A 27,986-nucleotide genomic window follows, 5' to 3' on the forward strand; every position below is an offset into this window, starting at 1 on the left:
TACAAACAAACATCTGATCTCACCCAAATCCTCTTCTCCATGAAACCATTCTATGGGAGGAAAAACCTTGTCACCTAGAACCCATTGTCAGTGGGAAAGGACACCCAGTTAATTGTAGGCTATTAGTTTTCAAACCCAGACTGTGGAAAAAATTCTTATTTGCATTTTGCCCACCTCAACCCCAATCCCTCACGTTTTCTTGAGACTCTATTGCTTACTACCCACTTCTGGTCTTACTCTTAGTCTGTAGACTTTTGTTTAAGCACAAAAAGGGAATTTAAGGAAAGATGTTGTGATATATTTTACAAGTAATGGAAAAGTTGAATATCTGGCCTGATAAAGGATGGAAACAAGTGCAGCTCAGGGACTCCAAGAGCAGGAGTTTGTATCACTTCATCCTTGTGCTCTACCACTAAAATGACAGCCCTGTATTCTCAATTCTTGCATTTATCAGTTCATATTCTTTAAAAATAATTAAAGAAACCATGATAACTTTCGATCAAATTGTTTACCCAGACCAATAAATTAAAGCAAGGAAGGCAGGACTATTCAGTGCAAACATGGTTGTGAGAATTGCCCCCACTTCAACCATGCCCTGAACACACAATGTAGAAGGTAAAAACTATAGTACTACAGAATGTCTAAGGAATGTTTCAACAATCATGCTTAAGTAATAATAGAACACTATATAGTTGGTGCTCAATTCCTGGTGCCTGTTGTCATAATTTTACCAGGTTACATCTTTCCAAAGAACTACCTTTTTAAATCTCAGCACCACCTGGACTATGCTGTTGATCGTTCTCATGCGATGATTTAAGACACAAAAACCTAGACTTTAGGAAATGAAATATTTGCCTATTGTGTGATTCTTAGCTCATTCATAAGACCAGACTACATGTCTCTGCATGGGAATAGGTTCCATCTGAAGGCGATGGAAATTTCCACTGCTAATCAGAGCAAAGGAAGCTGGTTAGATTACCTTCATATCTGGGATCAAGCCAAGAGACATTAATGCATCCATCTTCAGTATATGGGCTCAGATACCATCTCTACTTCATCCAGAAGAAGACATTACTGTTCCAGGATTGACATCTTTTCAGATTTTCCTTATTAAGGGTTCAAACAATCTTGGGTCTAGCCTCACCCAGGGTCACCTTGTTACCAGAGCAATGATATTCTTTATTAAATGACCATGGGTTTGATGTCATATGGGTTACAATGGTCACAGTAAAACTGAGTAAGATCAACATTAGGCCCCAGAGTCCTCCATCATTTCTATCCTAAAAGGAGAAACAGAAAAAAGGCTTTCACCTTCATTATTTTCACCACTGATCTCTTCAGAAAATCCTTAAATATTACGAGCTGTCAAGCCTATGGCTGTGGATACAAGCTTTCCAAAATTCTAATTTTGCTTGAAAGCTCAAATTTTATTGTTGGTGGCAAATACAGTCAGTTGTTTTTCTTGAAGGTTCACTTCATTAATTTTCAAGAAAATGTCTGCCCAATACTCAAGTCTGAAAAACCACAGTCTTTCTGCCAGTCATTCTTTCAAGTAAAAATGGTGTTCCACGTCAAAAGCAGCTAATTCAGTGCACAACTCAAATGATGGTGCAAACATTTTCCTTTGAGACAACCACTGTATTAAGCTATGCAGGAGAAGTGCTTTGTGCACACTTTGTGTTACAGAATTTTAAAAAGATATGCACTCAATCAACAAGATTTAATAAAAAATATAATTTTATTATAAATAAGGACTCCATTAAAGACATTTAGAAATGAAACTGGATTACAGAAATTTGTTGAGTGTGTGGCTGTAAAGAATTCAATCACTACTAGTACAGTTTGGGGACACTGCCTTGATCTATGCTGAGGCACCAGCAGTTTTACCAACCATTGTTTTATTTTGAAAATAATTTTGACCTTACAGTTTCAGGGACCTGTAGTGGTCTGTGAACTACACATTGAGAACCACTGATGTACAATATGATTCCAATTCTGTGTAAAAATACACTGAGATGACATAATAAACATCTGAAAGAATTTTCACTGACTTTCAATTGCAGGAGCCTTTTTTTGACTGATGCAACAGACTCTTACATATGGTGAATGTCTTTTCATGCCAATAGTATAAAAGTACATCGCAGTTTTTTTTTTTTTTTTTTGAGGTACGCGGGCCTCTCTCTGTTGTGGCCTCTCCCGTTGCGGAGCACAGGCCCCAGACGCGCAGGCTCAGCAGCCATAGCTCATGGGCCTAGCTGCTCCGCGCCATGTGGGATCTTCCCGGACCGGGGGACGAACCCGTGTCCCCTGCATTGGCAGGCGGACTTTCAACCACTGAGCCACCAGGGAGGCCCTACATCGCAGTTTTTAACAGTTGCATACTATTTTACTGTGTGGACATACCACCTATTGTTTAGCCAATTCTGTAGTGTTAGACATTTAAGTTGCTTCTTTTTCTCTCTTAGAAACACTGCTCAATTGAATACCCTTGATATTCCTCTGTATACAATTATTTGATTATTTCCATAGGGAAAAATATCCTACAAGTGCAATGCTTGGCTGAAAGGCAGGTGTACCTTTAAAGCTTCTTATATAGATTACCAAATTGCCTTCCAGATAAGTTGTGCCAGTATATTAGGCCAAACTGTCCATTTTCTATGTGCCCCCCTCCCAGGAGTCCCTGTCTCTATTTCTGCCACAGCCTACCATACACCTGCACCAAAATGAAGGTTTCATGAGAGGTGTCAGGAGAGCAGGCTGGGTTTGGAAAATCTCTGCAACTTCTCCCATTTTCTTCTTTCATTGCTTCACTGGCCAGGGGACAGATGAAGGAAGGTTTTCCTGCTCTTAAGTGAACTCAGAGGTGGGGGTGGGGTTCCCAAAAAGGCCTCACCACTGCCCCTCTTCCAAACAAAGGAGGACCTAGACCTCTAACCTGAGGGGGGAAAAATCACTTTGCACCAAGAGTCATTCTTTTTGTAACACTGCTCTTTCTCATCATTATAAATGGTGACTCAAAAAAAAGAAAAAAATGGAAAGAAAAAAAATGGTAACTCACTTTGGCATTGCTTGGTTGCCAGAACTGCCCAAGAAAGAGGGCTTTCTCTGTCAGAATCTGCACAAGATCATACAATCCTTCCTCTCTGTTGACCTATAGCCAAGATAGCAGATTTTGGTACATTTTTTGGTAAGCATCTCTTATCATCATTCCCTAACATTTCCTATAGCCATCGCCCTATTTCACTCTTCATCATCTCATGCTTGGTTTATAATTTCCTAACGAATATCTCTACACCTAACCCCATCACAGCTCCAATCCATTTTTCACATTGCCACCAGATTATTTTTCCTTTTGCCAAAAATGCCCAGTAACTCCCAGAAAATGACAGGATCATATTTCAATCTTCAGCTTGGTGTTCAGGGTCTTCCCTAAACTTTTTTTGCCCTACATTTCCACCCTTATCTCCCATCACTTCTATTCCCATACTTTCCATTCCAGGCAAACTGGTTACCTTCCTGTCACTGGAACAGATTTCCTACCTCCGTGTCTTTCTTCAAGCCATTTCCTCTCCTGGAATGCCCTTCTGTGTTTTCTCATGCTGTCCTTCAGGGCCCACCTTAAGTGTGCCCTTCCTCCTTGAAGCATTCTAGCCACTTCTGTTTCATTTAAACAGATAGCATATATTTGACAATGAGCATATGCTCAGGTACTGTAATCTTTTTCTATTTATGTACCTTATCTCTCCAGCTAGATTTTAAATTCAAGCAAGAGAACAATTTTTTTTGTCAGTTGAAACATACAAGTTTATTAATGATACACAAATGAAGTCTTTGGTGAATAAATTCAAGTCAAAACAGATGATAGAAGTGTAGGCTATTCATGATGGACAGGTTCACTATCAATTCACATAGAGGAACCAGTAAAAATATTTCCATTCAAGCAGCACGATTAAAGTCACAAATGTGTTTTCAGTACAAGAGGACTATTTATTTGGTATTCATAAAATTATTCAGCTTAAAGCTGGAGACTGTCACAGATAACATCACTCTGGATGATACATTATTCAAAACTGGCAGCTGAAAGGATCCCTTTACTATATAAGCAAGTGGAAAAGCAGTAACTTTCAATTTTCATTGCTTCCAGACTGCAAAACCAGACATTTCTTCAAGTCTCTGAGACACATAGCCAATCAGAATTTGTCCACTAGTTTTATAACTTTCACTTTCACCAAGAGGTCATGGTGATCTGCTAAGGCTCGAATTTTCTTAACGCACACTCCAGATGTAGTGCATAAGTAGAAAAGGGAGCCTTTATTGAACTCTCTGTAGTTGAATACTTCTGCTCTGAGATTGTCATAGATGATCTCAAATAGAGTCAGGGCATTAATGAGAATTTCTGATTCCACATAAGAATTGTAGAGGGAACTAAATGATGATGGCACTTGGGTACTGAGCAGCTTTTTTAACATATCTGGATTTTCAGCAAAATTCGAAAGTATTTTCAAAATCTCAACCTTGATTTTTCCACCTCCCTGAGATAACAAACGGAAAAAGTTTGCAATGGAATTGACAAGCAGGTGCTGGTAGTCATTAGTAATAGTCATGTTTGTTAAAAATTTTAGTCCAACTACCTGTACTGCTGAGTTCAGGTTAGAGGCCATGATGTCATCCATCACTTTATTCATGTATACCTGAAGCCGGCCCTGATTTTCATAATTCTCACTCAGGTTGTTCATGGCCATTAAGGCTTTCTCCTTAATGTGGGGATCAGTTTTGTTGATCATGTTTGCAATAATCGGGAGGCCTCCCAATTTGCGAATTGTGTCTTGGTTGCATGAATAATTGGCATTGTTGCTCAGAGTGAGCAAAGCTACCTGTTGGATGAAAGGATCATCCGATTTCTGAAGCAAAGCAAGGACTTTCCTGAGATCTCGGACACCCAGAATCTCATCAATTTCATAAGGAAAGGGGCGCTTCTGCATGGGAACGGGTCTCTTCCCTCTCCCTCTCTGCTGGGTCTCAGGCTCAGAGTCTGACTCCGATTCTGTGTCCGTCCACCCAGACTCCCCTTCTTCAGAATCAGGAACCTCTGCCAGGAAAGCCTGTCCTCCATTAGCGGAGGCTGCGGCAGCTGCCGCAGCCCCATCTCCAGGGCGGAAGCCCAGCCCCAATTCGTCTACTTCAACCTTATTTTTCTTGCCTTTGCCCTTGCCTCCAGTCCGGGACTTGGTTCCACCCTTAGCTCCACCTTTGGGTACAGCTCCAGTAGCTGACCCGGCCTTAGGTATAGCCCCAGTATGAGCCCCAGGGGTTGTTTTCTTGGCGGCTGCTGCTGTTTTAGAGGACCCTGAAGTCCCAGGAGCCTCTGCAGCCCCAGTAGGGGCTGCTGCCCCAGAAGGCACTGCAGCCCCAGAAGGTGCTGCTGCCCCAGAAGATGCTGTTGCCCCAGAAAGTGCTGCTACCACAGTAGGCGTTGCTGGTATGGAAGCCTCCACTGCCTCGGTAGGTGGTGCTGCCTCAGTAGGAGCTGGTGCCCCAGGAGCCTCTGCTGTGCCAGGGGCTTCTGCTAATTTAGGAGCCCCTGTCATTGTGGAGGTCTCTGCAGCCACGGGAGCCTCTGCCTCCCAGGGAGCTGGTGCCACTGTAGAAGCCACTGTAGCTTCTGATTCAGCTTTAGGCCCAACCCCGGCCCCTTCTGCCTCCTGGGCCTGACTTCCTGCCCCACTCTGAGCCTTGGCACTAGATGCAGCTGGGGCCACTGCTTCAGCTCCAGCCATGTCCAGAGCAGAGGTTTCATCCTGGACCCTGACCTCTGCCCCAGTGTGGACTGGGGTTGGAGGACCAAATCCTGGCCCAAGGTCAATTGTGAATCCAGCCCTTAGTCCAGCTCTAGCCCGGGCTCCAGTCCCGGCCACAGCCCTGGTCTTGGGCTTGGCCAGTCTCTTCTTCATCTGGTTTCTTCCCCTGGCATATTTGTAGACGCAGTACCAGGCACTGGCCCCAATCACTATCCCAGCGGCTACACAGCCAGCATCCCGAACACGGCTCATGATGCAGCTGGAGTGATTCCCTGATCCAGGGTGTGGAGCTGGTGTGCCCAAGTGGGGTGCGTGCACGACAAGGTAAGGTGCTTCAGTTCAGGCTCGAAAGTTCTGCTGAGGTTGCAAACTAAGCAGGACCTGGGGTAAAGGATAAAAATGAGGCTTAGGGCTCTGGCTCACTTCGTGCTTAACCAGGCCTACTTAAAGGAGAGTTTGGGAACATAATGCTTGGTGGGTGGACTAGTACCCAGACACAAGTGTCCAGGCCTCTGTGTGCTGATTCAGGACCCTGGTTGTCTGATGTTTCTTACATCTTCATCCCTAGCCCTCACTGCCCAATGTAAACACATCTAATTTCCCAGCACCTAAATGGGGGATGAGAGGCCATATAGACTTCAGGAAAGCTGGTGGAGAACCAGAAAGAACCCCAGATTCTTCTCTGATTCCCTCACCCCCAGCCCAAAGGTCCCCAAATGATTCTCATACACGTACCAACCTGCTGGGAGCAGAAGCAATTTGCTCTTTTCCACCAGGCTTGTAGTTGTGCAGGGCCCAAAAGGCAGACAGACCTGTGGAGAGATCCCAGAAAGGGGGTTTCGGGGGCCTTTGGTAGATGGATTCTCTTCTTTTCTTGATTTGAACCCTTGTGGGCAAGTTTCCCCCTCTCAGGGCTCCTCACTCCCTCCATATCCCTTCCTCCTCAAATCCTTATTTAAGAAGGCAAATGCCACACCCCTTTCGCTGTACCAAAAAGGACAGGCCCAGGGCAAGGGTTTCTTATAAGGAGGAAGAAGATGGGGGAAGAGGAGCCCCCGGCTCCAATTTCTGCTCTGGTTTCTGCCACACCATACCAGGGGTTCCAAGACAGTTCCCAGCCCCCACACTGACCTCCAATGATTCAGGGCTGTTTCTCCTTTCTTCAGTTCAGTTAGAGCTCCATCCTAAGGACAGACTGAAGGGCAGAAATACAGATAGCAAGACGTTGGAGACAGAGCCCGGCGGATGGAACGGACTGAAGACCAAAGTCCCCAATTGCCTTTCAGCATTCACATACCAGAATGACAAACGGTTCCACCTCTCAATTCCTTCAACTCTTCTCACCCCTCCCTTCGCACCCCAACCCCCGCCCCTGCGCAGACTCCCCAGGCAGTCAACCTCTCCTTCCCTTTGCCCCGCCCCCCCGTCCGCCATTTCTCCCGGACAGACGGCCACACCCCTTCTCCTGCACCGAAGCGGGAGGGGGCGGAGCGAGGGTGCACAGAAGGCTGGACGGGACGCGCGACTGGGGATTATGGCCACACAATCTAGCGTCTCCTTCCTATGACCACCAGTCCTGCAGTCCCCAGCCCCCACGCCTAGCATCAGCCTGCACAACGGGTCCCCAGTGTCTGCCCTTTCGGTTTGAGGGTCATGATTTTCCACTGTTTCTCCGCTCTGGATTCCACCTCCCACACCCCATCGCAATCTCCTGTTAACCGCCATTTCTCCCGCCAGGGTACCCGATCTCCTTTTTCAGGACTGAAGAAACGGGGGTGAAGGGTTGTATGCGCCGGAGGTGTCTGGAAAGCAGCCTAGGACTTAGCACGGCGGTTTAATACCAGATTCTCTCAGGGCCTTCCCTCTTGTAAAGCCCAGAGCCAGACCGCCACCTCCCCTACAAAGGCTGTCACACCCATTTCCCAGCACCCCCAAAAGACGTGGGGTCGGCCGGGGGAGAGGGGAGGGTGCGGGGGCGGTGGTCGGGAGAGGTATCTGCAAAGTGAGAGTGGGAGTGAATAAGCCGGATTGTTTACTAATTGCGTGCCCCTCCGATCACCCTTTCCCCAACCTCCCCACTGGCCTTATATGCGCTGCCACGTTTATTTCTCTTCCCTCCTCCTTTCAAAACAGGACGGGATGTGGGGTGCGGGGCCTGAGTGTCAAAAACAAAACCAAAAAAACACTGGCTGGGAGGGGAAGTAAGCGGATTCTCCACAAGTATATCAGCGTCTTTACGTTCCCCCCTCCCCCTCTTCCCGCCGCCCACCAAAATGAGCTGCGACTGAGCGCGGGGGTCTGGAGAGCCGGCCAGGGGCGGGCGAGGCGGAGACACCCGCGGCCTCAGACTCCCTCATCTCTGGGCTACCCCTATTCGGGGGTGCCAGGCCATGCCCACTCTCACACCCACCTGCCCGATCTGGGGGAATTTTCTCCTCCTCCTCCTCGCCTGGGTTAAACGCACGGCAGTGCGCAGCGCAATAGAGTTGGTACCCAGAGGAGGACGGAGGACGGCGGTCAGGGCTTTAAGTACCTTTGCCAACGTCAGCTCCTGGTCACGTGAGGGCTGCATCGCCAGTAAGCTTGGGTCCCCAACTTCCACTCCCACCAAGAGCAGGAGCCCCCTCCTTTACCCCCACTAGCACCTCACCCCACCACATCAGGTCCTGTCACTCATTTTTTTGTCTTTGTAGTCCCAGAGGCCACAAGTAGCCCCTTCTCCTTGTGTTAGAATTTGCCTTTCTCTGGTTACTGGGGAGGGGATGCATCTTCTTGGAGGGCTATTGACAATTTTTGCTTTTCTTGTTGGGGAATCGTCTCATCCTTTCTTGGGCACTCCCCTCACTCCACCTCCAATCCTCCATCCACTAGTGCCCACCATTTACCTTGCAGTTGGGCCCCTGCTCCAGTATAGGTAAGGGGTAGGAATGGTAGTGGGGTCTTTACTTCTGTAATACGTCTCTGTTTTGTTTTTAAAGCTATCACCACTCTTTATTATTATAGTAAGAAAATACAACAAAACAAGAGTTCAGTGTGGGAAGCAGCAACAAAAGAAAAAGAGTAGGCATGTTTTAGAAAAAAGATTTCCCACTAATATTGGAAGACACCATTAATTTTAGTTAATTTTTACCACATAGAAGATTCTATTGTCCACATAGGAAATAGTTTTCAAAACATGCTAAGGCATTTGAATATCCAAAAATGGAATTTTTCTCAACAAGATAAGCATGTTTCCATATGATCTGTAAATTGATCCATGGAGAGATGTTCAGTTGTCTGATCTTATTTATTTTGGACAAATAATATCCTACTTTTTCTCCTTCTGGGACAGCTTTTAAGTTGGGTAAATAAATGATGCTGTCTTGTTCTCTTAGAGAAACACATTTATTTAATGTTCCCAAACCATTGCTGACTGCTGTGTGAACCTCTTGTAATTTGATGGCTGTAACCATGACAGTTTTGAACACCTGTCCATGGATTAGGTTCCAGTTTTGTGATTCAGCTCTGGGCAAAAGGAAGAACTATTAGACGAAGGAAATGATGGATATGAGGGATGCAGAGATGGTCAAATCCTTCCAGTCCTGTCAAGAGGGGAGGGAGGAAGGTGCTTGCCCTCCCACCTCTCCTATATTCCAGAACCTCTCATCCCCTGCATTCTGGCACCTGACTCTGTTGTTCATCCTAAAAGTATACATGGACAGTGACCAGGGTGGTAAATGCCATCTTTACTCAGGTGACCAATTTGAGTAAATGCCTTTGGCTTCTTCCCTCACTCCCTCCCTCAAATTCCCACAGTGGTAACTTAGGGATGCAGAGAAGGGATTGCTGTTCCCACCTACCCCTGCAGCTGCAGGTTTCCACAAAGATTGCTGGGGGAAGCACCCAGGCCTGCCTGCCCTGCTCTGCCCTTATTCATGGTGTGGCCGAGTTAACCTTGTTCCTGATGCTGTCTGCTGCTATCACCTGGCCTGCAGCCTGTTGACCTCTCACCTCTGGCCTCCTCACCTCAGGGCACCCAGGGAGAACCCAGCCTTGCTGCAGGGTCACTGCCCGAGGCCCACACCCACTTTGATACTTCCTTAGCCAAATGTATACCTGGGCCCCAGGGTCTCTCCCCACTGACGATACTGATTAACCTAGAGTAGGCATTCTCAACTGGCTACCTCTGTGTTCTACGTGAAATTGTATGCAAGGTTTTGTTTTTGAGTGTATGTGTGATTAAGTGCATTTTTTGGGGGAAAGGGGAATAAAGGTCATTGACCTCATCAGTTTCTCAAGGGGTCTAGGATCCCTGCCCTAGATATTAAGAACCAATACAATGGCCTAGAGAGTCTGTGTTATATAAAATAGTCCAGATTAGAAATATCTTTTTTTTTTCTGGTAATGAAAGTAATATATATATTAGTGGTTAAAAATATTCAAAACAATAAGGAAATGTATAAAGCATGCAGGGAAAGAGCTCCATGATATCTTTCCCATTGCTAGTCACTGCTAAAGATTTCCAACTTTCTTTTTATGCACATATTAGTAAGTGCATTTGTGGTTATTAATCAAGTTCTGAATTGAACAACAATAAACAAATAATAAGCATTTAGAATTTGTATTGTAATTGCGGTAAATCTGCAGATTAATTTGAGGAACATTAGCATCTTAAAATTGAGACTTCCCCTCCAGGAATATGATATATTTCCATTTTGCTCAGATCTATTTTTATGTTTTTTAATCAAATTTTGTAAGTTTCTTCAGCTAAATAATTCCTATTACTTGTTAGGTTTTTCCTAGGTATTAGTAGTTTATGTTGCTGAAATGCTATTCCTTTCTCCAATTGTAATTTCTTATAGGTGATTTTCTGCTTAAGGAAAGTGTTCTACTATTATATATTTATTTTGTATCCGCCAATTTCTGTGATCTGTCTGATTAATTTCAATTGTTTTCAAATGATACTTTTGGTTTTTCCAGGTATGTATACATAACCATCTTCAAATGATGATTTTTTACATTTCTTCCTTTCCAATATTTATAACTTTTTTCCCTTTTTTTCTGCATGTGTTATATTGACCAGAACTATGTTGAACAATGGTGGTGCTTGAGAACCTCTTGTTCTTGTTCTTGAAGAAAATGGGAATACCTCTTATGAAGTTTCATCATTTAGTGTAACTTTTGCTGTTTCTGATATATTTTATCTGTTTTTCAAGGTTATTTTTGTTTATGTTTACCAGTACTGCACAAAAAGTAGTAGAAGGAAATAATATCAGTGAGTAGAGGTAAGTCACAAGTTCTGTGGTCTTGGTAGCCCACAAAGAGTGAGGAATCTGCTAGGTCAAAAGAGCCTCTGATATAGTCTTCATCAGACTAAGGCTATTTTCTTTTATACTTAATTTAATTTAACCAATAATAATTCATTAAATTATAAATATATAATTCCTTACTGCACAGGCAAAGTTTCCACTATTCCTATTTTACTAATAGTTTTTTTGTTTTTTAATTTAGGACTGGCTGACTCAGTTTATCAAGTGCTTTAATTGTAAGATTTATTTTCTCCTTCAGTTTGCTGTTGCAATGAATGATGTAGATAAACCAGTCTCCCTTTCACTCTAGTCTCCTTAACTCCTCAAACTCCCCACCCACTTAACTCCTCAAACTCCCCTTAACTCCACTCCCCTTAACTCCTCAAACTCCCCACCCACTTCCCCTTGTTTAGAGTAAATGCAAATGTCCTCACTACAACTGACTAGGCCCTACTCTCTTCAACCTTATTACCTTTCTGCCTCATCTTCTACTGCTCTGTCTCTAACTCAGCGATCCTGGCTTCCTTGATGTTCCTGGAACATACTGGGCTTGTTACCTTCACAGAGCCTTTGCATTTGCTTGTCCTCCTGCCTGGGATATTCTTCCCCCAGATATCACCACACTTAGATCCTTCACTAACTTCAGATCTTTACTGAAAGGTCACCTTTCTAGTGATGCCTTCTCTGGCCACCCTATCTGAAAGTTTAACCCATCTCGACTTTTCATATCTCCTTGCTTTAAAATATTTTAGTATGTATCACTAACAGTATATATATATATATATATATATATATATATATATATAGTTTATTTACTTGTTTATTGTTTGTCTCTCTCACTACAATGTAAGGGCCACATGATTTAGAGATTTAGGTCTGTTTTATTCACCCTTGTAACCACAGCATGGAGAACAATGCATGGTATGTAGTAGGTGCTCGGTAAATATGTTGAACAAATGAATAAATAAAGAAATGGCTTTCCAACATTGCACTTACAACGACTCTCTTGCAGTCCAGAAATAAAGCCAGTTGGCTTTGCTGCATTAGCAGATTTATTAACTCTCAAATAAATGATTAGCTAAATCAGGGCCTCGTCATGTGACAAGATGTGGAAGACATTAATTAAGATTGCTTTGAGTGGCATGTATAAAACTCATTATGCAGTGAGAATGATTGTTTATGAAACATGCCTTTTAAAAAAATAATCTTTTTTTTTAATGAAAATAGTTCTATCATTATTTTGCCATAATAAAATTTGGGCAAAAAAAGAAACAGAATAGTGCTAACAAGAAAATAACAGGGCTTCCCTGGTGGCACAGTGGTTGAGAATCTGCCTGCCAATGCAGGGGACACGGGTTCGAGCCCTGGTCTGGGAAGATCCCACGTGCCACGGAGCAACTGGGCCCGTGAGCCACAATTACTGAGCCTGCGTGTCTGGAGCCTGTGCCCCGCAACAACAGAGGCCGCGATAGTGAGAGGCCTGCGCACCGCGATGAAGAGTGGCCTCCGCTTGCCACAACTAGAGAAAGCCCACGCACAGAAACGAAGACCCAACACAGCCATAAATAAATAAATAAAATAAAATAACAAATTCATTCCTACTCTCTGCTTCTTTTCCTGACACCCCTTCCACCGTCCCCATTTACAGGTATTTTCAGGACTGCAGAGGTGAACATTAAGGATTCCAAAGAAAAAAGGTGGAGGGAGCACGGAAAAGGACGGGACCATTCCCCAGAGAAGCAGTAGAATTGGCCAGTAGCTCAGGAGAAAATACTGCCCCTTCCAATAATCAAAGACAACACGTTTGTTGGATGTGCAAAGACTAGAAAGAGCAACAGTGTCCTGTGTGGTAATGGTGGTGGTGGTGGTGGTGGGGGTTGGGAGGGGGCGGGTCACCCTCTGCTTTGCCAATAATAGGAGGGGAAATTTGGGACCCCGAACTCACCAGTGACGTAACTTCATGTGACTAGGAGCCTGTGTGCTGGTCTGTCCAGATAGCGGTTCTTGCTCAGGTAACCGGCTCCCAATTTCTTTTGAGGTGACGTGGCTGTGGGCAAGGAAGGAGGAGGACAAGAGGAAACCCGTCCTGATTCCTGCCGGTCACGGTGAGGGTGGGTATTGATTGGAGACTCTTGGAGTGAGGGTGGAGGGTAGCAGCACGACTTTCGAGTTTGGAGGCGCTTCTCTATTTCCCCGCGGAGACACCCGAACCCAGCCCCTTTTTCGTGTTGTGCCTTGTAAAAGGCAGCTGAAATGGTTGGCGTGGGTGACTCCAGCGGGCGGAAGGGAGGGGAGGAGGCGGTTATCGGGGAGTGGAGCGATGGGGGACTGTGAGGTGAGAGACAGGCCTGACCACCTGGACGGAGAAGGAAAGGTCCGGGTTTGAACCCACGTTCGGGTGTTGGTGCGTTCACCGCATTCACCAGAGCAGAGTCCTCATTGTCTCCTGTTTGTTCCTGTCTGGTTCTGGCTTTGGTCTGTCCCTGTCTGCTGGTCCATCTATCAGTGGGTTGATGATGCAAAAGAAAAAGAAGCTCAACGCCTCATTTCCTTCTTCCTTCCTCCGCCCCGAACACCCCCGCCCCCTTGATTGCAGTTTCAGACTCCTGCGTCCCAGCGGCTCTCACCAGCCTGAGAGAGAGTCCCCTGAGATCTTCGCTCCAGCTGCAGCATGGGCCGCGCTCAGAATTTGGGCTTGATGGCAACAGGCCTGGTGGTCGGGGCTGGCTCCTGGTACTACATATACCGACTGACGTTGGGAGAGCAGAATAAGAAGAGGCCAGCTGATGCAAAAGACATTAATCCTGCCTACAAAAAGTTTAGAAAATACAGAAAACTGTAAGGAAGAAAATAAAAATAAGCCACCAACTACTATTCCTTGTCTTTCTATCTTTGTAAGAATGTGGATGTGTTTAACATTACTGCAATTACACTGTGTATGATATCCTGGAATTATTTTTTTCAGGTTACATTGCAGGGTATGCCTTTTATTAGTTAATGAAAATGCTTCATAAAGTCTTTTAACAGATTGTTTCATAATAACAGCATAATCATAATCTCCTTTTGTCAGCCTTTCAGATGGGAAAGAAATATTAGATATCTTAATTTTGTGAAAAAATAACCGTATATAGAAAAAATCTACATAGACTTACAAGAGGATGTCTTTCCACACTAGTTATAGCTGTGATAGCCATCATCCCAGATTCCAGAATGACCAGTTAGGCAGCTTCTGCTTGGCATAGAGAACATAGGAATTTGGTGAGCCTGGGAGCCCTGGGTAGGATCCAGACTTCCAGGGGCATCATATGGCCAGCAGGTTTGAGTTCCTTCTCTTTTCTTTGGGCTGTCAGGGAGCAGGCCAGTGGTCTCATCTATTCAAGGGACTCAGAGACCTCTCCCTTTTTCCATTGAGTGAGGGAAGGGATTTCTTTTTAGTGTTAGGGAAATCCTTCACTCCCTGAACTTCATTTTTCACAATGGACTTGGGGTATGGAGGAAATAAAATCTGGGAAGTCCTGCCACAAACTTTCTCTGAGGCAAGGAAGTACAGAACTGGCTGGACTGAGAAAGGGAAAGCAGAGAACACAGACAGCCATAGAGATGAAACATAAATTAATAGCCTTGTGTCTTAAGTGGAGTTCCCTAGAAGCAGAGCCTGCCATGGGGATTCTTCTGAAAGTAGTTTATTGAGGGAGTGTTCTCAGATGAAACGTGTATGGAGATAGGAGAGCAGGATAGGACAGGGGAAGAACCTAGGCATAGCTGTAGTTCAGCTGAAGTGTAACTTCAGCTTGAGCCCAGGGCAGATCTGGGATGTGAAGGGCGCCACAGAACTGATCCATTGTGAGACAAAGGAGCCAGGCTTTTGTATCCACTGACCGAAAGCCTTGGTGTATGGGTGAGTTGGAGTGAGAGAAAAGGGGTTTTAGCTCCAGGGTATCCTCTGACAAGGGTGTGACTGTGAATCTTTAGCAACCAATGTTCATAGCAGCTTAGGGGGATGGATGTACTAGCCCAGTAAGTGGAATCTGGACAGGGCATAAATAGTGTCTACTAATTCTACTATAACTAACCAATCTGCATTATTTTTTTATAAACCTATCATTGTTATTGTATAATATTATTTTTTTCCTTAATTTTTAAAAAAAGTTTTGAATTTTATTTTATTTTTTTAATAAATCAGGTTCTTATTAGTCGTCAATTTTATACACATCAGTGTATACATGTCAATCTCAATCTCCCAATTCAACCATTCTGCATTCTTGTGATGAAAATGTGCTTCCTATCCATGTGATCTTCCCATCAGGAAGCCTTAACTTCAGCATTACTAGCTGTGGAGTTATTTCATGGGTGCGGTCTATCAGGAAATGCCCAGCTTCTCCATAAACAAAACAAAAAGAGGAGAGTGCTCGTACTTCTCTAATCTTCTAGCGTTTGTCTCAGAAACACTCTCCCTCAGAGGCTAATTTTCTCTCTACAACCTGAGTAAGAATCAAATCTCCTCCTTCAATGTACAGATTTTGGAGGGGCGCTGTGTAGCATGTAGTTTAGCACCTTGCAAAAATGTGTTCTGCCTATGAGATTGTAGGCTAGTACAAAGGTTGAGGGATGTTTAGATATAGGATGTATGGCTCTGGCCCATTTAGAACAGGCTTTGGCAGGTGTTAAATTGACTGCCATACAACTCTCTTCCAAATTCTTGAAACCAGCCGAGAAGTTACTAGAGGAAGGGCAGGTGCTATTCACCTAGACCAGATGACCCAAGCAGAGGTGGGAGGGTGTCAAGGCAAAGGGACCTTGTTAGCCTGACAAATGGGTTGCCCATTAATTTAACATCTATGTAATGGCCCTGGGTTCCTGGGAATAGAAAGCACCTTGGAGGAATTTAAACTTTGGGCCCTCATCTTGCTAATATGAAAAAAAAAAGCAGCCTCATTTATTTTTGTGGTTCCCTTACTCCTTGAGTGTTGTCAAAATTTGGGACCAGAGTGTCAGAAAGGTAGGCCTATTCACATAGTCTGCTGAGACACACATTGTCCCAGATTGCAAATCCATTTGAGGTTTCAAGGCTCTGGTGCTTCTGCTCTATACTAGAGGACCAGAAATCTTTGTCAAAGCTGAAGTTGCTGAGCATCTCATCATGGCTGTCCTATCTGAGATTTGCCACATCACTGAGGCACTCTTGGGGCAGGGCACAGGTGTCTCCTTGTTTAGGAGTCCCTCATTTCTTCATTTTCACTAACCCTTTCCCAGAACAGAGGAATTTTTTGTGTGTGTGTGTGACTAGGGAGAAATTCCTGTCTCTTTAAACCATAAGTTATCTTGCTCAACTTGACAGATGAGGCCAAGAGGAGGTAAGTAAATTAAGCAAGACCCTATAGATACTGATGGGTCATTGGATAAGTTCTTTCTCATTTTAAAAGCATATATCTCATTAAAATAATTAAATACTGAGAAATTGCACTATAATTCAATTTATTTCCCTCTCCTATCCCTAACCAGTTTCACTTATAATTAAAAGTCATAGCTTTTAATGTTGTGAGATAATAAAATACTACAGCACACTGTAGGATATTATGTAAGAGTCTGTTTACAATGCCTACATGACAAGGATTCCCAAGTCCCAACTAATGGCCTATTTTTATTCAGTGTATGCATTTCTCTCACAACCATGTTTTCATAATTCAAATCGGATATAAGGTCTTTGATTAATTAGGAAACCTAACTTACATTATGTAAAGAGTGGTTGGTATTAACGCCATCAAAATCAGGAGCCACTATCACCTGTATTTTTTTAAAGAACATACCAACTTGGTTGAGATGCCTTTAAATTTTGTTTATCCTAACAGTGGGTGATAAAAGTGATAAAAATTGATAAGAATGTGTAAGAAGGTTTGTGTTAATGATAGAGCTTTTGGTGATAAGGAAAAGAAAAGCCATTACTCCTGAACAAATGCTCCATGTAATCAAAACCTGAATTTGTCATTGGAAGTCTATGTTTTATAGCTATACACGTGTACCTTTAATAAAACCTTTATTATTGAAATTCCTGCAGCAAATATAAATTTGCTATTGCAAGTATCAAGTTTTCTAGACTTAATTCCATTTTCCCCACTGAAACAAATGTTTTTTAGAGGAGAATTTTGAAACTGTTGGTTCCTTTGAAATGCAAATGCCGCTTCATAGGAGAGCAGGGTGTACTTGTCAGTCTTGTGAACAATTTGGTAACCATGACAATCCTGACTACTAAGTGGAGAAGAGCCTTTCTGTTATCTCCATCTACGGCCCCCCAGGGATCAGAAATCCAGAGAAACATGTTTCACCTATTTTAGTTTTATTTTGAAGAGTGAGTGTAGAACTGGTTTACTGGTTGACCATCCAATCAAAATCTCATTAAGAAAGATGCTGGGACTCCAACCCAATCTGCTGGAATATGAGAACTTCCCATATCATATGTTGTAGTAGATGAGATGGTATTTTGAGAAAGGGAAACCTTACCTTTGGCTTTCAGAATCAACACCCAGAACTGCTCATCAGGCTCTAACTAGCCCTGTGGCTTTCTCTTCATCTAGAAAGTACAAAGTTTATTATAGATCATGAATACAATATGCTTCTTGGGCACTCTTTCTTCCTCCTGATACCTGACATAAAAGCCTTAGGATGGCAGGCTCCAGATTGTCCTGGAGCAAGAATAATAAAAATAGAAATAGTAATAATAATAATAATAATAAAGATAAATGTAATGAAAGCTTTCTATGTGTTATTTATTTCAATTTTTATAAAATCTCATTGTGGATAGGTATTAATTTACAGATGAGGAAATAAAGACTCAGAGAAGTTAATCAACTTTGATAATGTACACAAAGCTAGAAATTAGTGGAGTTAGAGTCTGAACTGTCTCCAAAACCCATGCCCTTCACTACTAGTTTATGCTGCACCTTAATGTACATGTCCAGGAAGTCCCTGCCAGCAGGCTCTGACAGAGAGAACTGCACAAGCAGCCTGGAAGAGGAGGGGAAAAAAGAAAAAAGAAACTGCCTCCTCAAAAGAGGAGGAACAGCAAGAGCCCTCAAATACAGCCCAAAGAATTCAAAGAGAGGAAAAGGATGACACACCCTTCCGCAGGCCACCCCACCTCTAGATACACAGATACACAGTAAATAGGAAAACAAAGTAGTGAGGAAAGAAATGATACTGACTTTGGGATATTACAAAGGTCCTCCTTTTCCACACTATGTGATGTCCATTTGGCTTGTGCTGTCTGAACCTCCAGTTTTCTCCTGGTTCCCATTTCCCTTCTCCTTCCTCTAGCCAGCTGATCGACTCACAGGGTCTGAGGCTGATGATACCTACATCTTTATCTCCAGGACAGACGTCACAGCCCAACTCCAGACCCATATCATCAACTGGTCACTGAAGAGCTCCATTTAGACAACTCACCAACTCCTAAAACTCAACTTTTCTCAACCTGAGCTCCTCCACTTCCTCCTCAAACTGTTCCTCCTCCTCCCTGCCCTGCCCTTCTCCCTCCCCCTCCTCCTCCTCTGAAAGGTCTCACTCTCAGTGAAGGGCACCAACAACACACTCTGCTGCCCAAACCAGACCCCCTCCTCTGCCTCACCCCTACACCCCATCTATCTACTTCTGAAATATTTCCCATCAGCCCCCTCTTCCCAGTCACCACTTCTGCCAACCTTGCCTGGCCATCTCTCTCCTGGATGACTACAGCAGCTCCTAACTGATCTACCCACCTCTGCTATGGGGTGGGGTGGGGAGAGCTCCAACATACTCTGCAGCCAGAGATCTCCCTCCAATCTGTGTTCCTCCATGTCTCTCAAACACCTCAATGGCTGGCTTCCCACTGCACTGGGGATAAGTTCCAAACAGCTAAGCTTTCCACAGCCCTGCCCCTGTCTACTCTTCCTTCTTCACTGCTTTGGCCATACTGAACCTTTTCATGTTCTCTGAATGCACCATGCTGTCTCTCATCTCCGAGCTTTGGCACATGTTGTCCCTTTTGCCTGGAACACGCTCTTTCTTCACTTTCATCTGGCTGGTCCTCACTTAACCCTGACTGGCATATTGGGTGTGTGCATGTTCTGCTGTTGTACCTGGGAAGGCAGTCCTTTGATTGTGTCTTACAGTCTGCTCTTCAAATCCACTGTGGCTGGGTTTACTTGTTTAGCTTTCAGATGGAAACCTCATTTCTAAGCTCTTCAATGTGTGTATGTATGTGTGTGTGTGTGTCTATATTTCCCTCCTTAAAAAAAAAAAAACCTTGGTTACAGGATGATTTAATAATTTATTGCTAGAGACTGAGTTTAGCACTTTGTCTCTAGTCATGCATTCCTTTAATCCTCTAGCATACTTTCTCATTATTCGTCTTTATTGATGCCCAATAATATCTGTGGTTTTATATTTTTATCAGAATTGCATAATAGTTATGAATTTGGACTCTCCAGTCAGACTGCCTAGGTACAAATCTTTTTTTTAATTGCTATATGTATCACTTTAAACAAGTCATTTAACTTCTTTGTGTTTTTTCCTTATGTGAAAAATTAGGATAACAAACATCCTTTCTCACAGGGTATAATTGAGTGTAGAATGTTTAGAGCAGAGCCTGGTACATAGTAAGTGCTCAGTAAATTTAACTAAAATTGTCATCCTAAATGCTGCTTTCTCTTGCATATGCCTTTCCTTCTCAGAGAACAGAACAGTTACTCTCTCTGCATTTTAGAGTCTGTAGCCATTAGGTCTACTCCAATTGTATTTTTTCAAACATACCTTACTCTCTCAGCTTCTCTCCCATTTATAAATTGAGAGTTAAATATATCCAAAGATTATTACAGCTTCAAAGACCAAAAAGGAATTAAAAAGAACTGGTCAGTGCTTAATGGAGAAAACACTAATTTGGGAATTAATTGTTCCTATGATTTGGGACATTATGAATCTAATGTCTGTCTGGGGTGAGAGCAATAGAAATTCACCCTTCAAATAAAATTGGATATGTAATATGTTTTTGGTTTATTTTATTGAAGTATAATATTAATAATCACAGTGTGGTCTGTTAATAAGGTCTAAGTACTCAAGCAAAATCTCTCCCTCCTACCATGTCCTAATTAGCTGACATTTCAAGTTAGGATGCTTTTGAATGACCAGCCAGCTGCAAAATAGGTTTCCTTTGTTCCTTTCATTCCCTGCTAATTGAGTTAGAATAATCACATCATTATAAAGCTTCTCTGGGCAGCCAGCTCACAGGAGGGGGTGAATGAAGGTGGGCCACAGGATGAGGTGTTGGAAGCACGGACTACTACTACTACTATTTAAACTACTTCCCTTATCCTGTGCTTCAGTGTATCACAATGTCAGGATTCTCTGGCAACCAGGAAACCCTGTCTTCAGGATGTACCTTAGTTCATCCATCATACTGCCTCTTTCAGATTTATGGATTGCTCAAGGCCATATTTATCAAGATAAAACTGGATATTAAGAGAGGAAAAGAAAAAGAGTGGAAGAGAGAATGAGAATGAGAGAGAGAGAGAGAGAGAAGAGAGAGAGAGAGAAACTATAGTTAAGTTCATGCTGTATACTTTTCTTTATCCTAAAACTTGGGTCTGTGCCTTGTCAACACCTAGTTAAAATACCATGATTACCTTAAAAATTATGAATTTAAATATTTAAAGACTTTCTAGGGAATTGGCTGGTAACAGAGGAGCTTGGAGTGGGATTTGGGGACACAGTGGATAGATGTTGAAGTGGGATGTTTCAATCAGCAAAGATTGATATTAAGACTCGTGTCCTGGAGCTGATTGAGTACTTGGATACTCATTGAGTACTCAATTCTCCACTTTTGTGTGTCTTCAGAGTGGGAATGACTGAGGCCAGCTGGGATCCTGGGGCAGCCACGACCTCTTGCACTCTGTGCTACTTATTTATCTCTTCTGAATACCTCTGCAGTCTCTGCTGCCCTACTTTCGGTTTGTTTATCTTCCCAGGGAGTAAGGACCAGATCAAAGTCTGGATTCCCAGTCTTGTCTCCCACTCTTTGATTATTTTCCTATTTTCAATCAGTCTCCCTCCACACACCCCTGATTGTACTGCGCTGATGGGGGGTGTGTTTCTGGTAAGTGAGATGTATGAAGGGAGAGAGTGGTAGGGGAGCCACAAAAGGAATAGACTTCCAAGTGGGAACAGCTTGACAAGCATGGCCATGAATAAAGAACTGCAAGTATTTGTCCTTCCCTCAAACATTTAATGCTCAATATTTGTCTAGTTTTCTTTCAGGGGAGGGGCTGCTTCAGCCTCTCTCAATCTTCCTTTTTCTATCACCTTGTATGATTACACTTTCTGTCCAAATGTTGATCTGTGGAGAGAGGGAAAATGTAGCTAGGAACAGGTGTCATGGAATTGCCTAAGAGCAAGTCCACAAAGTAGGAAGTAGTAGAAAACCAGGGCCCTGCATCAGAAATAACAGGTATTGGCACTGATGGCCAATGATAGTCAGTCCATAAAGCAGTCTCCAATGTCTCCTGCTCTCTATGCAACTGTAGATGAAGAATAGTCTGGACATTTCTGCATAGATTCAACAAGTTTTTGGAACATCACCTTGCACATAAAAAAATAGAACCATGACTCTAGCTGACTGCAAGTCTCAACCAGAGCAGTAAATTAAGATTGAATCCTAATCCAGGGTATAGGGTTTGGAGGCAAGGGATGAGGACAGAAATTCAAGGGAAAGGGAGTACAGGCAAATTGGGTTTTGTCTGGGTGCCAGGTCTACTGCTAAGTCCTGTCCTATTAGGACACTGAAAATCTTTATAACCTTCAAGAAGACTCCTGGTTCACACTCCAGATAGCAATCCAGCTGTGTCCTCCACAGCTTTCTCTCCATTCAGGAACACTAGGTTTGCTTCTCTATCTGAGGCTCCCATACTCTGCCATCCTGCTTCAAGGAAAATCTTACGGATATTCTCCTGGACTTGCTTTTGTTTTTCTTTTTACCTACAGCTTTGAACTTGAATATTTAGATCTATTCTGGTTCCCATTTGCTTAGAGACCAGCCTCAATGACTCAACCCAGTGAAAAGGCAATAAGATACTAAGGCAGTTTAGGAAGTATAACTGAGTATAAAGAAGAAATTAATTCCATGTTACTCTGCTACAATCTAGAGACTTTTTTATGTAGTTGAAAACATTCTGTATAAACAGTCTTAGTTTCTCTTTAACTGGAAACTTCCTGGGCTTCTGGTTGGGTAGAGCAGAGACCAGACATTACACTTGCAGTCATTTATAACTTTATCAATGTGTGTGTGTGTGTGTGTGTGTGTGTAGGAAGGCAAGTTATAAGAGGGGTAATGGTGAGGTGATAAATGTTTGAAGACCACTACCCAGAACCAGGAACTATGAGTTTTGAGATCAGTGTTCTGGGCTGATCTTTTCCCTGCTTCTGATCTGGGCATGGAGACAGCTACTCTACTTTTAAGGACTGCTGTCGGTGAGTTGCTAAGGAGGTGCAGATATAGAGTCCCCACCCCAGCCATGTCCTTAACAGTTCATTTATCCACAGGCACCAAGGAAAACACCCGTTCCATAAAAGGCCTACTGCAGGTCTTACTGGGGCTTTAGTTCAGGGTTAAGTTCCAATTTGGATGTGTGGAGGTTGAAGTCAGAGCTTCTAGAAGGAAAGAAATAGCCTTTATTGAGCCTCAGCTGGATGCCAGTTCATCACATCAGGTTACAATATTCCTTCTTAATCCCCAAGAAAATTACTGATTTTCACATATTCCAGCAACAGAGACTTAGTGGGTTTTTTAGGAACTGCAGTAATAAAAACTTCCTTTTCCTTGTTTTCTAGCTGTTTTTTATTTAGTCACAGGAAAGCTATTAATTTTTATGTATTAATCTTGTAAATGGTCACTTACTGAACTGGCTCATTGCTTCTAATGGCTTTCCAGTTTTTTTCTTGGATTTTTCCAGGTATTAAATCATATCATCCATAAATAAAGATAAAATTTGCTTCTTCCTTTCCAGTATTTATATACCCTTTTTCTTTCTGATTGCACTGGGCTGGTACTTCCAGAACCATGTTAAAATATAATGATGAAAGCACTGTTACCTTGTTTTTGATTTTGCTGAAAATGCTTCTGTTGTGTTTCCTCATTAATGACTGTGGCTTTGACTGAAAATATACTTATCAATTTTATAAAGTCTTTTTAAAAGCCAGGATTAGGTGATAAATATTGGCACATTCCTTTTCTGCATCTTTAAGAATGATCATATGGTTTTCCTCCTATAACTATTATTTTAATTAATGATAGCAATAGATTTCTTAATATTGTCACAGGTTTACCCTACTGAGATGAAACTTAACAAAGAGTATTATTTTTAATGTAATGTCGGGTACTATTTGCTAATATTTTATTTGACATTTTTGCATTTTTAATTTTTTTATTGAAGTACAGTTATTTACAATGCTGTGTTAGTTTCAAGTGTACAGCAAAGTGATTCTGTTATAAATATGTATATATTGTCTTTCAGGTTCTTTTCCATTATAGGTTATTATAAGATATTGAATGTAGTTCCCTGTGCTATACAGTAAGTCCTTGTTGCTTCTCTATTTTATATACAAGATTTTTGCATTGTTATTCCTAAAGAGTCCAAGTGTTCGATTTTGGAAGTTGTATTGGGAAAATATATTTATAACTTTTATAATTATTGCTAGCATTATAAAAAAGAAAATGAAAGTTTTAAAAGTTTCTTCATGCTTTGAATAGTTTAAATAACATGGGAATTATCTGCTTCTTAAAGAACCATTGAAGTTCTAATCTGGGAAGTGGCTTAGTAAAAAACTATCCTGGCAGCAATGTGCAGAGGAGAGAGACTGGAGACAGGAAAACAGTCTGGAAGTCATTGTAATGGTACAGGCATGAATGAAGAAGGCCTGCTACAAAGAGGAAGAGGTGAGAATGCTGGAATTGGAGGCACTGTTTTGTAAGTAAAAGACACTTCAATAAAAGGAGAGAGAGAATTTGGTAACTGATAGTGTTGCCAAATAAAATACAGGATGCCAAATATTGAGTGGCAGAGTGGGAAGATTGTGTGATCTAATGCACATTTTGAAAGGTAAATTCCCTTTCTCTTGAGCAATTCCAGTAATTGTGTAACTGAAAAAAAATTACCATTTTGAATAATGAGAAAAGAGCAGCGGTGGAAAGAACAACCTTTAGAGTTCACACATGATTTGTTTTATGAGGTTAGAAGTTTAAGTCTGTTTTCTTTTAGAACAGGGACAATGGTAAGACTTTTTATGACACCACTAAGTTTACTTAAGAAAAAATTCACCTCCCTTTTTTCCTTTCCTGCTCCACTGAAGTAATGAAAGGATGGTAAGAAAGTAGAACAAATGAGCATGATTTTAAAAAGTTGAAATAGTTTTTCTGAGTAATTTGGATTACACAAAGGAAGGGTTTCTTTATAGAAGGAGATTTTGATACTAAAATGCTTAAGTCATTTGTTCTAATTTTGTGACTTTTTGAAGAATGATGAAAATTTTGAGTGTATAATTCTTGATTGGAGCCATTGGATTTTTTTCAAATATTAAAGGTGAGTTTTGAGCCACAAATTATTTTCACAATATTGACTAACTTTAAAATAATTTATTTTAAGTTTAAAGGAAAAAATGCAAAATACTCTGCAAGTATAACTGTAATTTTCTGAAATAAAGATTATGGGTCTTTGTAAAAGAAATAGTTTAATACTTATTAGTAGCTGCATCTCATTGCAGAGTTGGAGGTATTTACTCACAACTTCTAATTTATCTTGTTTTTTTCTGACTTCTTACGTTATTTTATTCAAAGATTACAAGGAAAAGAAATTCAAACATTCAAAAATTTTTAGCTAAATACACTGAACAGTTTTGTTCAGTAAAACTATCTTCTCAATTTAAAATTTTATTATTCATTTATGACAGATTTATCACTTAAATCCAGTGTGACACAATTAACTTTTTCATGCTAAGTGATCTTTTGTTTATTTGTAACTTCTTTGCTATTCCTATCCAAGATAGAAATGTAGGTTTACAGAGACTGCAGTAAGTTTCTAATATTCAGGCTAAGGATGTTGAATATTTAGTCCTTTTGAGATTTTATACTTCATTGACTCACTGAAACCAATGAGCTCAAACCATTTCCATGTACCTTTTATTATTGTCTCAGGTTTCATTCAGAGAAGACTAAGAGGAATGCTTCTCTGCATTTAATTTGGAAATCAATTAAATTCAAAACCATTTGGGAAATAAAATCCCACATGATAAATAGATGTTTAGAGACCTGACTTGCTGAGAAAAGAGAGAGAGCAACAGAAACCAGAGATGGCACTACTCTTCGTTAAAACACATGCATCTTGCTCTACCTAAGAGTGACTAACCGCCCTTATATATTATCCCTAGTGTCCTTTAATCAGTTCTGATTTGTTCTATCCACTAAGTGTCAGCAAGGCATTCTGAATGGAATTCCCCCTCCTCTTTCCTAGAGGCTTTCTGCTTTTACTCTTTACCAGCCTAGTCAGTACCAAGGGTTTTATGAAGTAAAATAAGACTTTTGAATCTTCCAACCTGCAGCAGCTACCTGTTGTGTGAGCTACACTCCTTAACAGCCAACCAAAACCAGATGCTCTCAGACTGTGGTGTCCAAGAGAAAGCTGAGTACAGACCAATGATCTAGACAGAGATTGTTTCTTCTCCAGCAGTTATTCCTCTGCTGGAGGGCTCCTGCTACAGCCCAGAGCCCAAGGAGTTTCCCCTACGAAAAGTTCTGCATAGTCTTAGGAAGGAAGAAATACCCAGTATGTTAGCATTGGATTAAGAGAGTAAAAGGTGATGGAGAAAAATATTACTTATTTCCAAGTATTCTTCCTTGAAACTTGGAAAGAGAAAACCATTTCCTATATTGTTACAGGAGAGTCATTTGATTGTGAAATGGGAAAGATTATTGCAGTGGAACTAATAAACTCAACTGCCAAAGAATATTCCATCCAGTAGCTCCTACTAAAACATAACTTATTCATAGCTCTGCCCTTGCATTTTAAGGAACAGAAATATTAATCCTGTTTTACCAGAACTGTACTGACGGTGAAAATGTGGCATATGACGCTGATCAAGAGACCGACTTTCTTCTTTAACAAACATGAGAACTTAAAATGCAAACAAGTACTGACCTTCAGAATAGTTACCTTTGAAAGGAGCCATTTGCCTCTGTTGTCTTTGCTTAAAATACATTGGGAATTGCTTTCAGAACTGGTTCCAAAGTTATACAGGCAAAACAAAGCAAGTCAAAATGAAAACAAAAAACATGGTTATGCCTGTATAGATATATTTCATAGTATAACTATGAGTTATTTTATACTTTACATAAATGACTTTCCAACTTCCTGAGCTGCTGAATCTTCTATTTAAAGGAAATGTTATAATAAGCTTCATACTAAATAGATAATAGGGGAAGTAATCTGGAAAAAGCTGTGCTGGGGGATGACCAGACTCCTGCCAACTTGCTATCCCCTCAATCTCTACCCAGGTCCATAAGAAACTTGCCTGAAACCCAGAGCTCTTTAGAACACAGTTGGAAAGCCACTATTTTACATGACTGCCAGTATTATATTAAAAATATTAGCAGCGGAGAGAAAGCTCTGTGAAAAAGTAGTGTTCACAAACTTGGGTGTGCAAGCCTTTCACACACTCAGGTCTGCAAACATTATGTTTTAAGAATCTAATTTAATTAGCAAGAAACAAAACTTTTAAAAACTGATTCAACCTAATTTCTATTTTGAGCCTATCACTCCCCTGGGATGGCAGAAATTTAATTCCCATGTGGTTTGAATTCTTCCCTTTTTGCAGGGTTGTGTTTAAATTCCAGTGCAAAAAGGAGATGGGAGCAAAGATATTGGCTGGAGGTGGACATCTGGTCCTGAGCCATACGTCACACAGGTCTGGGTCATCGATCCTTGGAGATTGCTGCTGAAAGTCCCTCATTCCTGTCTGATGGCCCCTTCAACTCTAAAACCTCTGTCAGATGCTTCCTCTCCATACCAAGGCACAGGAACTCTGTAAGTTTGCCCAGGGCCTCATGCACCTCTACACAACTTGCATTCATTTCCTTCCTGGAATCTCTGCTCTTATCACTTCCTTTCCTTCTCTCTCCACTGGGTTGGGGGAGAGCCCTTTCTCTAATCTGGGAAAAAAGTCCTCCTCCCTATTATTCTTGTTTTTTGCTTCAGAGGCTCCTAGAATAATGGGCTCAGGTTTTTATAGAAACACAAAAACCGGGAAACCCTGCTACAAACTTTCACGGATATCTGCATGAATGACAGGAAGGCAAAAGAGTTAAATGCCCAGAGGAGCCACAAGAATATAGGTTAATGTCTCAAAAATATTATTTCCCACACAGCTAAGGTAGAGGAATGCATGCAAAATAATGCATGTTGTTAACATCAGTGAGGGGGCATCTGATTCAGTAGCACAGCACTTGGATCAACTTATGCAAATCATCACGATGCAGTCATAAGAGGGAGAGGTTTTTCATTTGTAAAACCCCAAGTGCTCTGTTCTTCCATAGACCACAGCATGGAGAAATGACTAGGACTAATTAAAATGGCTGTAGGATGGGACAGAGAGCCCAGCTGAACGTTGGGCTCATGAATGTATAACTGAAGTCCCTGAGCACCTTGTCGTCAGGATTTTCTCCAGTGACAGCAACTGCAGCAGTAGTGGAGTCTGGAAGCCCCTTGGAGCAGCAGCAGAGAAAACTGATTCAGGGCTAGTGAGTGGCAGAGGAATGTGGATTAAAATGATTATGAGCTCAGAGAATTGATGGTACTATTGAGAGGACAATTACCCATGAATTCTCACT

The 27,986-nt window shown here is 41.9% G+C and overlaps 1 protein-coding gene across 5 annotated transcripts; it reads right to left on the reverse strand.

The window, feature by feature from the left end:
* Positions 1–3,777: 3,777 nt before the first annotated feature.
* ARMCX2 (armadillo repeat containing X-linked 2) lies at positions 3,778–8,345 on the reverse strand. 5 transcript variants are annotated; one of them, XM_049705210.1, is made up of 4 exons: positions 8,209–8,345; positions 6,930–7,953; positions 6,538–6,610; positions 3,778–6,179 (listed from the first exon to the last, which is right to left on the reverse strand). In XM_049705210.1, exon 4 carries the CDS (start codon positions 6,048–6,050, stop codon positions 4,191–4,193), a length of 1,860 nt encoding a protein of 619 aa, XP_049561167.1. In that variant the 5' UTR covers positions 6,051–6,179; positions 6,538–6,610; positions 6,930–7,953; positions 8,209–8,345; the 3' UTR covers positions 3,778–4,190. The 5 variants fall into 5 exon arrangements, with proteins under 5 accessions (XP_049561167.1, XP_033268322.1, XP_033268321.1 ...); XM_033412431.2 differs by having other exon boundaries at positions 6,534–6,610; XM_033412430.2 differs by having other exon boundaries at positions 6,930–6,993; positions 8,209–8,306.
* Between the last annotated feature and the right edge of the window lie 19,641 nt (positions 8,346–27,986).

This window comes from Orcinus orca, chromosome X (genome assembly GCF_937001465.1).
Source record: "Orcinus orca chromosome X, mOrcOrc1.1, whole genome shotgun sequence".
NCBI classification, from domain to species: domain Eukaryota; kingdom Metazoa; phylum Chordata; class Mammalia; order Artiodactyla; family Delphinidae; genus Orcinus; species Orcinus orca.